This window comes from Parambassis ranga, chromosome 17 (genome assembly GCF_900634625.1).
Source record: "Parambassis ranga chromosome 17, fParRan2.1, whole genome shotgun sequence".
Classification (NCBI taxonomy): domain Eukaryota; kingdom Metazoa; phylum Chordata; class Actinopteri; family Ambassidae; genus Parambassis; species Parambassis ranga.
Window position 1 is genome coordinate 6,351,402 of NC_041037.1, and position 16,415 is coordinate 6,367,816.

The window sequence follows — 16,415 nt, forward strand, 5'->3', positions numbered from 1 at the left end:
GTATTTCTTGCAAATTCACTATAACTAATCAGTGACAGCGTGCAGTGGCTGTCGGAAGTAAACAAACATTGTCTAATTAGCGGTCACTGTGTTAACAGGCATTTAATGTGGAGTAAAAGGTCTGACCTAGCTGCTCTGTTTACTTACACGCTGTTGCTAACAGCTAACTTAGTTAGCTGGACGGCCTGTAGGCTACATCCGGTCTGTTAAGAGGGAAAAGTCAAACACACACAGAGCTGCGTCGGCCTGTTCGTACGGCGAGTCAACATTAAAGACCATCCCCTCCACCCTATGTGAAGGACGTTACCGCTGGTTAGCTAATACAAGCTACTGTAAACATGTCCACACTAACCGGCGGCCCTGTGACGTCACCGCCTCCGCCATGACAAGATGGCGCCCTACCTATGTGGTATGTTTACGTGGATAATCAACCTTTTAAATTGTGCTAATATATTATATTTTCTGTTTAAAGCAATTACCAGCAGAGCTAGGTGGCTAACCACCTGCACCTTGCATCACTCGTGGCTAGTGGAAAGGTTGGCTCACAACAGCATCTTAGCTAGTGAAGACATGCATTCACTATAAAAACATTAGGCAGCACATGAATGTAGAAAGCGTTAGTGTCCTCTTTAGACAAACAGGATGAGCTACAGTTTATTGACAAATTGACAAACTTATTAAAACATATTTTGTATATTATTGTAAGTGCCCACCATCAAGGAATGTTAAGTGATGGTTTAGTAATGAGCCTCAGGGCTTTGTGGTATTAAGTGTGTCAGCTTTATAATGATGAATGCATTTATATAACATCTGCAAAATCCAGCACATACATTACTGTGAGGTCATCTCTCAGCCTTGAATGTTTGGTACTAAATTAAAAATTAAATTTAGAGATTTCACCAGCTGCTGCATGTGATGTTAAAAAAAATCCACCTTCATCACTTTTAACTTCTTGATCTAAGGTGCAGCTCACGTTTTAATGACAACTGAGGAATATTATCAACACTGATCCACATCAAAAGACTCAGACGGATTATTATTCTTCTGAGCATTGTTCAAACCCTCAACTCTTAAAGTTTAGTTTGAATCCGTTTCATTGATCTGACATTCCATTTGATGTTTTCTTAAATATTTCATTCAGTTATAAGCAATGAGCAGATTCTACATTTATATAAAGCGCTTTCAGTAGAGAAAGGAAGTCTTTTAGAGCAATGTACAGTGAAACAAAGCAGAATAAACCCTGTATTAGAATCTAGCGTTCATGTAACAATGCTGTCATTCTCTGCACTGAAGTATGGGGATAATTGAATTCACAGGATTAGATACCTGGGAGAAAACGAGTCGCGATCACCTTGAACCTTATTCTGGCAACTTTCCAAATCGTCCTCACCTGAACAACACGGCAGAATAACTACATGATGTCTGTTTTTTTTTTTTTTGAGACTGTGTGTTATCCTCGGATAAATCCTTACACTGCAGCAGGAGCGCACAACAAGGCGAATCTTTCTGTAGCACTGAAAATGGATTACTTCTTTCATGTCATGTTCTGTGTCTTCAACAAAGAAATAATCCTATTAATGAAAAACTGATTACAGACGACCCTGAAGCGGTTCAAGCACCGCAGCACAAATTCCCTCACAAAAAACTAGCATTTTGCAATTACACATATATTCCAAACTGAATAAATAACAATAACGCAATAAGAGACATATAAACTTTATAGTAATTGAGTGCAGGGGGAGAACATGACGGCGCATCTGTAAACAAGGCTGCGTTAAAGTGGCATGTAATTAGGATGTCTGTCCCATATATGCTGCAATTAGAGAGCGCCTCACATTAAATTACAAGTATGCCGCCTTTTCACAACATCTGCTGAGTGAGATTGCAGTGCTGCAGACATGAATTAATTAAAACTGCCTGAACACAAAGACAAGCTATGGGAAGTGTAGAGAAGGAGGGGCACTGAAATGCAGCCAGCTGTGCTCTTTCAAATGGAATCATGCACACAAACACCCAGCTCGCCTCGGGGAGACACTGGCTGAGAGCAGGTGGCCGAAGACTGGATAAAAATTGCTTCCATTTATGCTCATATGTCAAAAGTTTCCCAAAAAGTTTCTGTTTTTTTTTAAAAAAGTCATTAGTTTTTATTGTTTTTTTGGACAGTAGGTGTCTGTTTTACGAAGCAGCCAGATGCACTTAGTGATGAGCTGATGAGCACAGCAGAAGCACCGGCAGATACAGCAGGCAGCTGTTTGTAGTGAAAAAACTGACAGCGCTCTACCTGTAGCATGAAAACAGAGGTGTGCTGCTCAGCTGGTGAACACAGCAGAGCGTTCACCCGAGTAAAACACAAACACTCAGACTGTAAAGAGAGTACTGCCCTTTAGTTCACAACTCCAAATAAATGCTTAACTCAACAAACAAAAATATGCACACACACACACACTTAAAATAGCCTACTAAACACAAGCACAAAAATTAATGAGATAACAAGCCTTCTGCATGCAAGCAAAAACAACGGCTGATTTTAGTGGTGAATGGTAGAAAATGAATGTAAAAAATGAAAAACTTATATTAAGCAAAGGGTTAAATTCTTCAAAAGGAATTAATCTGTTAAGTTTTTATAGCAGTTTTCTTTAGTTTTGTCCTTAATGACACAAAGGGGAGTAAGTTTGTTTCACAGTGTTCTATTGATGTTTTAGAAAAATTAAAGAGAGTCTTTGTTACAAAAATTGTGCCACACAGACAAAAGGTCCCTAATGATGCACAAGGGTTAAATGTCCAGCATGTCTTATATCACATCTGTTTGTGCTTTTTATCTATGTGCGGGGGCCATGATGCACCTTGATACAGAAAATTAGACAAAAAACCATGGAAGGAGAAATCATGTCAGAACCCACCCACCTTATCTTCCATGATGATCCATGTTACGTTTATTGTGCGGTTAAAGTTGCAGAGAAGCTTGTAGGATGTACTTTACATTGAAAAAGTGTCAGTTCTAACGACTCTTATCAAACCAAACACAAAACCTGAGCACAGATATTAAACGATATCCTCAATTGGACAACAGTCCAACCAGGGATCCTTTCTCCTCATTATAGCCCCAGAACCTTGGCTTTATGACCAAAAGTCCCATGTCGTTGTGAGAAGATGTGTTGTTTTTAGTCATCATACCTTCATATAACCAGTCAGCAAGGCCGTTGAAGATGACTCCGTCTTTGCCCGTGGAAACCAGGCGGATTGTTCGGCCGTCCACTGTGGATCTGTAGTAGATGTTGTTCTCAAATATGAAGATCTGGACAGAGAGGCAGAGATAAGGCCATCATTAGTATCTGTGTAACAGTCTATGATGGTGCTGTTGTACTACAGAAATTAGAATTGACAGCAGAGCAGCGTTTTCATATTGTCTCAACATGGCTTCATCTTGATCTGGACAGAACCACAGCCTCCCACTCTGTGAAACATACAGTCCCAGTCAACACCTGCCTGATGCACTGCATTAAAGGACATTTGCCTCATTAGGGTTCAATCTGGATGTCTCTCCAAAGCAATGCTAATCAAGGTGCTGAAGCTAGCTGAGGCCCTGCAGGCACACACACACACACACACACACACGCAGGCACACACACACACACACACACCACTCCTCCCTCCCCTCCTGCGTTCATTGAGACGTTATGCTGTCTGCTGGAGGTGGGTGGTGACTGAGCTTAGCTGCGGGTCGGGCTGCTGATTTTAAACCCTCACTGCCAACGACGGCATCGCCTGAAGGAATTAAGACACGCCGCTGGCAGATGACACTTCAAATCCTGTGTCGATCCACTCCAGTGTTTTCTGTGCTTCAGCTGGTGCCTGGTGTAGGGGAGATGAATGCAGGATTGATTGGTATCTGTGGTTCAGGCCACGTCGGTGTGACTGTGGCTGTCAGCTGAAACCTCTCCTGTTAAATCTGATCCTTAAAAATCACCAGCAAGAAACACAGGAATAGAAAATAAACTAAGCTTTTTTGCTGTGATCTGTGGCAGCCTTTGAGAAAATCAAAGTTTTATATTGTGGGATCAACATCTGAGGAAAACAGATCAATGTATCACTGTGTGGAAAAAAAAGAAGGCTGCAAATGCACTGCGGGGGAAGACGCACAGCCTTCAAACAGGAACATGAAAATTCCTCGTGTTTAATTATGAGAATCGTAACAAAACCTTGATTCATCTTTGATGAAGATATGAGGTGTTCCATTTTATCCCCTCCAAAAAAAAATATTCACAGCATCAGCATCACCATTATTAAAGTGTCGACCACAGAGCTCCGTATTCAAATATCATAGTAGTGTGTAAAGTCAGCAGAGACTAGAGCTGGTCCACAGGTTGTGGACTGGATGATTGTGTACATCACTTGTCAGCTTATTGATTTTCTCCCATAGCTGTTGGTAGGCCCCTGTAAGGGTGAGGCCACCAGCAGCACATGGGAAGCTGAGGCTCTTCCAGGGTCTTAGCGTCAGTTGGTTAGCAACAGTTGCTAAGACTCCTGTGGATCTACCTCAAAATGGCAGATTGTCCCTTGACTCAACGCCTCGTGACCCAGCAAACTGACACCTCAGTGGATCAGTGGGGGTTTGTTGTGGATAACTACACGGCCCTTTTGGTTGTGTACGGTTTTGATAATCATAATTCTTGTCAATGGTTCCATGTGTGGTGGCAGGGATATTTCAGACTCTTTCTGCCAACCTCAGAGAGCGTGAGCTCAGTGTGGGCTCCAAACTCATTACAGCATTTAGTCATAAACGATTCTGAGCGGTCTCTGTTAAACTACAATAAATTGCCATGTCTGGCTCTGTGTTTACTTGCTCGATAACTTTTCAATCTTCATGTGAATTAGAGGAGAGAAAAGAGAATAAGCAAAAAGGCTAGAAGAGTCATTTCAAAAGGGTGGAGAGATGAAAGTAGCCACATCAAAAGATACCTGTCGAGCTCAAATAGCAGGGTTCCGTATTCCTGTGTGTGTGTGTGTGTGTGTGTGTGTGTGTGTACTCGTTTGTCTGTGTTTTCAGTTATGAAATGTCAAACTTTATCAAACAATACTCATGTCACCCAGACATTTGCGTTCACATAACATCTTTTTCAGACGTGTGTGTGTGTCTGTGAGTGTGTGTGTGACCTGCACACTCACTGATTGCGCTGTCATGGTGGAGTAATTGCTCGTGTTTTAATGAGGGTAGCATCGCCAGGATTCGTCTGCGTGCTCCTCTGACTGTACAGTACATCTGACGCTTCATTGCACACACACACACACACACACACACACAGACACACACACACCTTTCATTTCATTTTGTGTGCCGATGAAACACTTGAGGATAAATTCTTCCAGTTCTGATAAACGTAATTGGAAATCATTATGTACACAAACTGAGGCAGGAAAAAAAAAAAGAAAATATGTCCGACATCTCCGGGTCAGATGGAGACAAAAGACGAGAGCTCATCTCATTTTTCTTGCATGGCCTCTGTGGTTCATTAAATCAAACACAGAGCTACAGTAACAGCATTGCAAAAAGAACAATCAGGTTTACTATTACCATATGCAAATTCATCTGCTTTCCTCCCTCGGCAGGAGTAGTCTCATCGCACACTTGAAATGTTAATATTTTCTCACAGCAATGTATCTGTAATTTAGACAAATGGTCGGATAAGAGCATTTATGGTAGGAGGAGAAAAAAGCTTTGAAGTAATAGCTGATGAAAGGCAGTCCTGTCTGTTGTTTAAGCACCGCAGCCCAAAAAGAATTCAAGCCAGCACGGTAAAAAAAAAAAGAACGGCGTTAAGCAACAGAATGAAACGGAAGATTGTCAGGTGCTCGGATCAATGCCGTTCTTAAGCTCGTTACAGAACAGGCGAGCATTTTTCTTGTCAACAAGCCATGAAATGAACAAAACAAGAAATGTACTGTTGTTCTCACAGCCTCCGCCTTACTAATAATACCTCAGTATATGTGTCATAAATCAAAAGAAAGAGTCGAAGAAATGAGCAGGTGCTTCCTCACAGGTGCTCCGCAGGGTACAATTTAGCAATTAGCATCCAGTCATTAGCATCCAGGCGTAAAAATGCAGATCATTCTGATTTTTATATCTAAGAGACTCGACAGAACAGAAGTGTGTGTTCATTGGTTACATTAAGCACACTCAGATGTGACTGCAAGAGGAACCAAGCAGTGATCTCAAAGGATAAAGAAAATTATGCAAAAGTGCCAAAACATAAGTGCAGTTCCTCCAATAGCCACTTGAGGCTGCACCGAAACATGATTTCAGAAAAGCAGTTTGAAAAAAGCAGCTTCTCTCTCTCTCTCACACACACACACACACACACACACACACACACACACACACATCTAGTTAGTAGGCTGTCTGTATTGTACATGTAATAAATGTCTTCATGTTCAAAAATAATCAGATGAAAAAAAACCAGTTCCTTTCATCTCACAGCTCATGTCAGCGTGCAGCAGACCTTCACTGAAGTTCAATCACTCCAAACTTGAAACGGTTTTATACGGTGAGTGTTGCCACAGATGAATTTATGAGACCTTAAACTAGTTGAGGTAATTTTCTGTTACTGCTGTATGTTATAAACAGGTCCAGGATGAAGGTTTGACGCCTGATAAAAAGAAGGGTCCACTTCAACTTTACTGACTCCAAGGACTTCAAACAAAGTAAGATTACTTTCTTTGCTCTGCTGTAACATTTCTTTTGTGAATAATAGTGTTGATTAAAGGATACAACTGAAGCGCAGACTCCAATTGTGCTGTCCCCACATGTTGCCGGGGACATCTACAGGTTTGTGTAGTGATTGAATGCCATGCTTAATTAGTGACTATGTGGAGGGGGTGGCTGTCATCACTGGCTTTATGTGCACTTATTTTGTACAACTTAAACAGAGATAGGTGCACAAGGAAACAGATACACACTAACACTTCAGTCAGTGCTATGTGTCCGCGCCCTCCCCAGCAACCTCAGACTGCCCGAGCCATTGGTTGTGCTACTGAGATGCCATCTGCCACTGCAGCCCCACCAGCTCACAAGCTGAAAAAAAATGATTTTGGCTGACTTTGAAGGAGGTCAAAGCACAGAGAGTAGTTCACTCTGAAACCCTTAATGCGGTCATTACAGTGTACATAACCCTCTTATTACCACAACATTTGCCTGTTCCACTGTGACGAGCCATAAATCAGTGCTCTGCGATGGCTGATCCTGACAGATCTGCACCCGTGTGACTGTGTTCGATGAGTGTTATCTCAGATGTGCAGCCTGCTTACCAGCTGTTGGCCCTGGGGTCCCCATCCAGCAAACTGCAGGACGGCGTCAGTTACCTCAGGAGGATTCAGAGGCCAAGTTTCCCTGTGGAGACAAACATTATATTTGTCCACTACATGCACAATGCACACTTTATATGTGAGTACAAATGCACAGTCAGGCCGTGGAAGCCATGAGTGTGTGTGTTTTCTAAGGCTTGTTCCCTCATTGTAGGCTTCATCAATCATCCACATCCCTTTTTTTAGCACAAGCTGACTTTGCTTGGCTCCCTACAAACACAGAACAGTAGGGAAATAAGCAGACATAGATGGATGAAAGGCTAAAAACAGGCCAGGCAGACTGCGGCACAAACTCAGTGGAAGTCATTCCCATAAGCAGGTAAAGAGCTGATCACATGTGGGTGATGATAAGAATACTTACTGCGTCACGAGGCTGTAAATGATGTACTTGGCCATGTAGGAGTGTTGGTAGATCTGAGGAAGCAAACAGCATCACAGTGAAAGGAGGATACAGTCTGAAACAATACATATTCTATGAGGCAGATTTTCTCACCGGTTTGACTTCAAAGGCAAACAACACATGTTGCATGTCTGGGGATACTTGATATTTGGCGGCTTTGGATCTGTCCTGGATTGGATGAGGAAAAAATAGTTTATGCATCCAAGTGCAGGAGAGTCAGAGATTGTAGCTCTTGAAGGACATTATACTTACAAACAGCTGGTTCGGCACGACAACCTTTTTCACCTTTCTGTCAACATTATACCTGACAACATCCCCATCCCTCGTACGGTACAGCAGTTCGTTGTCTGGAAGTGACACACAACAAAACAACGTTAACGCTGCCTTTGTCATGATCCCTTGTTCCACAGGTTATGTTTTCTTTGAATCCTTGGTTCTCTTTTGTAATCCTGGGTATTTTGGTATATTTTATATCTCCCGTTTTGTTGTGGTTGTTTCCTGTTTTATTTTGAAAGTGTGGTTTTGCTTCCTTGTGTGTTTCTCTCCGTGTTGATTAGCCGTCCTTCACCTGTGTCTCGTTAACCCTTGTGTATTTCAGTCTTGTGGTCGGTTTGTTTGTGTTCCTTCCTGCGTTAGCGCCTTGTGTTCTCTCCATGTGCTTCCGATGATTTTTCAATTAAACTTTGGATCTTTCGTTTGATTGTTTTAATTTTTTGGCTTTTTGGGAAGGTTTTTTGTCAGCTTTATTTATTAAAGCTCGCCTTTTGTTTAGTTTAATCTCAGTCTTTTTGGTGTCTAAAACATCCTAACATGGGCAGCAGTGGCTCAGTGGTAGAGCAGGGTTGTCCAATAACCGGAAGGTTGGTAGTTTGATCCCAACTCCTGCCTCCAGTGTGCTCACTGGTGTGTGGTGTGCCTTGCCGATGTTGTATGACATCGCTTGGCAGCAGCCTCAAGAAATTTCCCCTCTGTGGGACTAATAAAGGATTATTAAAAAAAAAAAAAAAAATACCAGCCCTCATCGCCCAAAGAGAACAAGGGCAGAAGAGGTTTGATGTAACCCAAACTATAATCTGTTTTTGACCTTCAGAATCCCAAAAACCTGTTGGGAGTATTGAAATGCATACATTTCAAATGAAGCTGTTCATCATAGAAACACAATCAATGGTCCTTGAGTGAATAATGTGATCACAAATCTAAGCCTAAAATTGTGATTTTTGCATGATTTATGTAACAATGCACAAAGGACAGGTTTGTGTAGCCATGATTATGCTGTGTCCATAAATAAATGTAGCAAGACTATGCTTATATCTGCATATCTGAAATCTAAGAAACAGTGATAACAAAAAGTAAAGTAGAAACTCGCTGACATAAGTCCAACCAAAACACGCACTGAATGTTGTTTTGTCATTTGTGTCATCATACACATGACACACTGTAGATATCTGACCCTGTCACTGACTGTTTGTGCCATTCAATGCTTGGTATGCATCAATTTAACTCCCCTGGAACATTACATTGTGTAACAAATATTTTCTCATCGTCAGCATCGTAAATCGGGTGCTTTACACTCTGCCTAACCTGAACATAAACATTAGAAAGTTGAACAGCTAAACAAATTTTCAGCAAATGTGACTATGAATGCGCCTCACTCATGCCAGGCGCATTAGGGGACACCTGTTAGTGTCGGTGGAGGCGCTTTGTTCAAAGTCACTTTGCTGCCAGCTTTTAATTGACGTTTTAAGCACTGACTGAGTCCAAGATGGGAACTGTAATTACACCAAATCAATTTTATGACAAGCTCTGAGCTGGGAGTCATAAAAAGTAGTGATGGGTATTCAGTTGATACTTTTGTTTCTGCTGTCAAAAGTTATTTTTATTGCTATACTTCAGTCTGCAACATAACTCCAGTGCAATGTCACTAAAACACTGTACTGTATAATCTTATATGAAAAACCAAATAATTAGTTGAAACATTGATTTAACTAAAGCAGCTATGATGTTGACAGTTTAACAGCTACTTGCTGAACACCACAGCTTTCTCAGGTGTCGACATTGCACTGCTTCACCTGAACAAGCATGAGGCCAGTCGCTACAAGAGCAGCGAACAAAGGCTGTAAGACTGTAACACTGGTTTTGAGGTAAAGGAAAGGCCATATAGCTCTTCCACTGTGATAACTGAGGGCTCAGCGGTGCACAAAATGCATCTGTGGAAAATGGTGTTTCAGTGAAGGACACAGAGACAAGATTTACACGACAAGGGACATGAAAAGAAGAATAGTATCAGGTCAGACAAGGAAACAAACAAAGAAAACAAATTAGTTTGGATCAGGTCGCAGCAGCTTGTTTGGCATCATTCTGGCAAGGAGAGTAACTGAACAATGATCCCGAACACACTGCAGCAGACAGCAACAACCCTGAATGTCACGGCCAAGTGTGTCTCCTAAACTGAATATAGTGGAACAGATTTGGAGTGTTTTAAAGTGGAAGAGAGAGAAAACAGCCAAACATCTGCAGCTGAGAGAATAATCTGTGGAAAAATGCTGAACATCTCTCCACAGACTCATCCATCCTCAGGAGGCGCCTCACAAATAAACGCAGGCATATGAAATATCAAACAGACATCTTGAAAAAGGACAGATCAAGTTGGGTTATATTCTGTTATATCTGAGAAATATGAATCCATCAGTCAGTCAGTCGGCAGCCACTCTTGTGAAGGTTGAATCCTTTGTCTTTATCTGTGTGAGAAACTCAGAGGTGAGTCCAAAGACTACTGAGGCAAGCAGTGATCAAAGAGCGACGGGGATCAATTACGCACAGCACAGTGAATGAAGCCCACAAAATATTGATGAGGACTACTCAAGTGTGAGGTTGTCCCGTTGGGTTTCTTATCAGAAGGTCATTAGCACCAAAATGGGAGGTGATTGCTGTAAGTTAACTGACAAGATGCAATGTCACACAATTGATTGCTGGAGTTTCGTCAGGTGCTGAGGACGTTTGCATCACAGCGGTCAATGAAGGGCACAAAGCCACCAGAAAACTTAACTAATTATGCATTAATAAGCCCGTAATGTAAGTAATCAGGGGAAGCAGTCTGTGCAGTGGAACTAAAGGACAAATGTAAGGTTGTAATACAGGGTGTCCCGAAACAACTGCATTTAAGCACAATGTTCCTTCACACATCAGGAACAGACAGTATAATGATTTTAATAAGTTTAAATTCAGACCAGAGGGAAACTTTGACAGATCCTACTTTTTAGTGTTGAGTACATGGCTTGATTAATAGGCTCATCATCTAAGGTAGAAGGAGATAAACAGTGAAACAGCGCTCATTAAACAGCTTTTTGATTACGCAGAAACAGTGGGGGTGTTTGTGGGGAAAATGGACAACATGGGGACATTTTAATTCAGCGGTCCATAAGAATCAGTCTCTCCACGGGTTGCCATTATGTACTCATGGACCGCCTGGGGAGGACATACAGCAGTATTTGACTGTAAACACATACATTCAACAAAAGCTGAATCTCCTTCTACCTTATGCCACGAGCTTCTCCATCCCCTCATATCTCCTTGGAAAGTTGGAGCTAGTTTTTAGCCTAGGAAACAGCTTTTCAGGTTCATCTGTTTGTTTTTTTTAATCTGACACCTTCATCTGTTTAGGCAGCACAACCCTCAATAGTGTTATGTTGTGTGATGGAAGCTCAAAAACAAAAGTGTTGGCCGCTGTATCTGCTAAGAACAAGATAAAAACATGAAATTAATGTTGTTGTTTCTGCTGCTTGTTACAGTTAACACCCATTCATTCATTCATGGAGGAAGATTGGTAGTACTAGTGGTACTTTGGTTCAGCCTGTTGAGCTGTGCATGATAAATCAGTTTACAGTAGTGGAATGTAACTAAGTATTTGTGCTTCGTTACTGTACTTAAGTAATTTTTTATGTATTTCTACTTAAGTAAAAATAATAGGACATACTTTTACTCTATTACATTTTGCAGCTATTATCTGTACTTTCTACTCCACTACATTTCTACAGTGTTTGTAGTTACTTGTTATATTTCATGAATACAGTGCTGGACTGATGTGAGGTCAGACTCTGCATGGAGGTGGTGTCACACTCAAGCTGTGACAAGTGGTGTCAAGCTGTGTTTTTATAATGAGCCTCAATCATGATGCCGGTGCTCTGGCTCAGTTAGCTAACTAGTTAGCTACTGCCTGATAACACAAATCCATCCATTAATGTCTGATTAACATTAATCACAACATTAATCTACAGCAAGAATACTTACACAGTAAAAATGGTGAATGCCTGTTTTTTATTAGCAGCCTCTCTGTCCATTTGATGCCCACAGCCTGCCTCATGACACATAGACCTGTCCATAGCTGGTTCTGGGTACTGAAAATGTAAATTAACTACACATTGTCAATTTTAAGATGATCGTAAGATTTTTTTTAGGATGATTTCTTCGATTATTTTAACCTGTTCAGATATCCTTTGCAATAGAAATCAATAATATATATTTGGTGTGTTAGTACTATTAATACTTTAAGTACATTTAAAAGTAAGTACTTAAGACTTTTACTTAAGTAGGATTGTTGATGTAGCACTGCTACTTTTACTTAAGTATATATCTTGCTGGGTATTTGTACTTTTACTTAAGTACCAAGCTTCAGTACTTCCTCCACCACTGTCAGTTTATAATGCTCAGGCTTAAAGTATAGATATGGAGCACTTCTCCAGTCGAACACCAGGGGGCACTGAGTTGGCTGATCCAGTATTTATGAGCTCAGGTGCCACTTCCCACTCTCTGCCTTGTCAAGGTTAAAGAGGCCACAGAAAAGCAACGTTATTGTACATGTGTTCATTTGAAACCATTCTGGTGTGATCCTGCAAACAGCAGGCTGAATGCGTAGTACAAAGTATGAAAGCTTGAAGACAGGAGGAGTTGTTCATAATGAAAAAGCACAGCCAGAATGAGTCGATCTGTGTATGACAGAGGATTTGCAGTTGCATAAAGTGATGTCTCATTAGGACATGTGCACCATCATTATAGCTACAGAGACATGTTTGATGGGTTTCTTTGGGTTGTTTAATTGACACAGCAGACAAAGTGAATTTTATAGTTTTCTATAAAGCTTCCCTTCTCTCTTTTATCTTGTAACTGCAGCACACAGTTCAATAACTTCTGTTATCCCCTCATGTGCTGCACGACACTTGGCAGAACGACTTCCAGGTATTCTGCACATCCCCTTGGAGATTTTATACTCTAACTATCTAATGTTCTCTCTTATATTGTCACTTTAAGGCTGGTTGTCTGAGGGTAGATTCTAACTGAGTGATGTTACTTTTATTTGAGATACACATTCATGTTTTCTGGTGGTTTTTGTGTGCATCCTCGATATAAATGTCTTATTTTAAATGTTGAGTTATAAACTGTCATCAAATTGTGTTTTGATGCGAGTCAGAATCTAAATGTCAAACTGTTCACTCACCGCTGAGCCATTTAGCGTCTGGGTCATGGACGTGAAGGTCTGGACCATAGACATCCTCCACAGTTACTTTCTTCTTAAGGGCGAGGCTGTCATCTTCACCTGTCGAGAGTGCAAACGTGCATAAATTAAATATGACATACAGATGCTTCACATTTATTTCCATGAAGTTATGTCTTCAAGGAGATTTATTAGCATTTCAAGAGCGTGAGGGTTTACTGGTTTCACAGCAGAGTTTTTATCAGCTTTGAGGTTTTCACTTTCTCACCGTGATATACTTCTCTCTTTGGATAAAACCTCCAACAACTATTCCCCACTGCAGGTAGAGCAATTTAGAACATAGTACAAACAAGAAAGAGACCCCTGGTATTGCTCTATTGGTCTGAGAGCATCAGTTCACATCTGCCTGCTGTGTTTTTCAGCGAAGACTCCCACCAAACTCAAAAATGAGATCTGAAGCTGACAGCTGAACTGCAGGTGGAGCAGACAACAGGGGACTTAGTTTGTAGAAGAGAAACACAGTGATTGTTTAGAAACTATTTAACTGTCTTCTACCACACCTTTATGTATCAAACCAGCATCAGACACAAGTTGTCGCCATGGCTGACAGCCTGGTCTCACAGTACAAAACAGTAAACTGACAGATTCTCTGGCAGGCGTCACGATACGAGTGAGTGACGAGATCTGAGTGAGTAGATACTGTGTCAGACATTGTCAAGTGTTTATCGACTTGAAAAATCAGAGAAATTCTTCTTATCTAGCAAGAAGCTGTGGAGTGAGGGAAGAAAGCTGATATCCAACATGAAGCAAATGGTATCGCTGATCTGACAAAATGGCTGGAGCTATTACTGCATAATCATCTACATTAAACAGGCCTGAATGGCATTACACATTAAAAGGCCCATTACCTAGTGAGACGATGACCCAGTGTCTGTGTAAAACTGGTACACAATCCCCAAACAGAGAAACCATAACATCTGTAAAACCTGAAATTGTTGCCTGTGCTGCACAAAAAAGCAGATCCCTGCTGAGAGAGGAGGATTAAAGCAGCATCTTAATAGGCGTATTATTTTCCAATAGACTATTATCTGTATGGAATGGGCATATAGTGAAACAGCTGGAGGGTTGTGCAAATAAGAGCCTGACTGATGAAAACATTCAGATAACAATCTAACGTCCAACATCCCACCTATCCACCCATAACTGCTTAATTCTGTTGAGAGTCACGAGGCAGCTGAAGCCAGCAGGAGGCATCGTACAACCCTGTATAGGTCTAAGGTTAGCCCACCAGCCCTTCAGGCCTCTTACACCTAATGATAATTTACCCAGGCAGCACAAAGAAGAGGTTTGCTGTTGTGTTCTGAGCCTGCGAAGGAGGCACAGCTCCCCTTCCATGTCTCTAATTCAGAACGGCATGCTATTATCCTTAAAAAGTGCACAGAGGCAGCAGTTCACAAGCTTTATTTACTGTGTGTGATGCTACAGACATGAACAACCATTCATGCTCACACTTACTGTAAAGAAAAAATAGGTCATCAGGTTAACAACTTAATACAGACATCATTTTTGTTGTGTTAAAGAAACTTTAATGGGTTAATAAACTCTCTACACCACCCATCTCCAGCCTTGAAAATGGGTATTTCAGGGGTTTATGTTCTAAAAGGGTTTATTCGAATCCGAACTGTGATCTTTTTACAGGAAGAAAATGAATAATGGTCCTTTGCGTCAGGCGTAACTCTCCTTAGTGAAATACAGTCAGGTTTTGTACACTATGGGAGTGAGAACGTGTAAATGTGGGGGTTAACAAAAAGAGCATCTCACAACTGTAGAGCCTTAAACGAGAACGTAGTACACCTTTTAATGTAGCTACTCCACATTTGGATGTGAGACCGTCTTATTATGATCTGTAATCAGGCTTCTTTTCACCCACCCTGGATTTTATCAGTTATTTAAATACGTCACTGATTTGATTGGAATATTGCTGGAACATTAGATCACAGCCAGCTCTAGTAGCTTTACGCTTATTAATCTAATGTACAGCATGTGTCGTATTATATCCCGTGATCCTGCAGCTTTGGCCAAGCAGTTGTGTCAAACCAGAACACATGTGTGCAGAGGCAGATGTGAACAGATGTGAGGGGGGGGGGTGTACACTGTGTGAATTATTATCTGTGCCAGGGAAATTATGATTTATGTCTCGCTTGTTTGCATAGTTATTATCAGTGTCTCTAAAACTGATTTCAATTATACTGGGGGAGTGTGTGTGTGTGTGTGTGTGTGTGTGTGTGTGTGTGTGCGCCTGTCAGATTTGCATTTAAAGGATTTTAAATCCTTGGGCATAGAATAGTCTGTTATGAATGCACAGTAATTCCCAAAGACTCTGGGCTGGTATCTGGTACAGATTTTCTACAAATATGCATCTTTGGCATCCTTGGAAGCCTCTGGTTGTTGGTGTGTGTGTGTGTGTGTGTGTGTGTGTGATACATACGAGGGGTCAGAAGGATGACAGAGGTGACAATCAGGGAGCAGATGAACAGGATAACCAGCAGGGCTATGGCTATTCCCTTCCAGTTCCTCTGAGGTGGAGCACTGCCCACCAGGTCCTGAAAAACAACACAAACATGACATTAAACTAATGCATGCAACAAACAAGTAATATGTCACAAGCAGCAATAGGAGACAAATCAAATGATTTCACTCCTACAGGGTCCAAACTGTCTTAAAAGAAACTTTAGGTGATGAGTTTTCCTTTGAAATGGCAGCACAGCGTTTTAAATTTCATCTCATCACACATGAGACATAGAAGTATTTTGTACTGTCACAGTCGGAGGCAGAGATTGGCCAGAGGACAGCTCATTCTCAGTCAGACAGATGCAGACAACTGTGTGTGCAGTAACGCTGCCTCATCCAGCTGCTCCCTGCTGCTTGCATACGAAGAGTCCCTGCAGCTTTGCCTGATAGCTGAAGTGGAGCTCTGGCTTTAGTGCAGACACAACAGGCAGAATAATGAGCTGCTCTCTTCTCACTGCCCAGCAGATGGTAGATGGGTAATCAGTGCCGTTAGAAAGGCGTATACTGCAAAAATCCACAGGACATACAAAACATTTTAAGTGCAGGCGCGTAGGAGGCGGCCGTCAGGTGTTCGCCCAAGACCAACAAATACACACG

At 41.5% G+C, this 16,415-nt stretch overlaps 1 protein-coding gene across 1 annotated transcript in view; it reads right to left on the bottom strand.

The window, feature by feature from the left end:
• The window catches only part of LOC114449218 (dipeptidyl aminopeptidase-like protein 6), a 57,344-nt gene that overhangs the window by 6,873 nt on the left and 34,056 nt on the right, over nucleotides 1–16,415 (bottom strand). The window contains exons 2-8 of the mRNA XM_028426684.1: nucleotides 15,736–15,850; nucleotides 13,251–13,349; nucleotides 8,012–8,106; nucleotides 7,853–7,927; nucleotides 7,721–7,773; nucleotides 7,303–7,384; nucleotides 3,175–3,295 (exon numbers count right to left, since the gene is read on the bottom strand). Coding sequence (XP_028282485.1) covers nucleotides 3,175–3,295; nucleotides 7,303–7,384; nucleotides 7,721–7,773; nucleotides 7,853–7,927; nucleotides 8,012–8,106; nucleotides 13,251–13,349; nucleotides 15,736–15,850 — 640 coding nt within the window. The remainder of the gene's footprint in view (nucleotides 1–3,174; nucleotides 3,296–7,302; nucleotides 7,385–7,720; nucleotides 7,774–7,852; nucleotides 7,928–8,011; nucleotides 8,107–13,250; nucleotides 13,350–15,735; nucleotides 15,851–16,415) is intronic.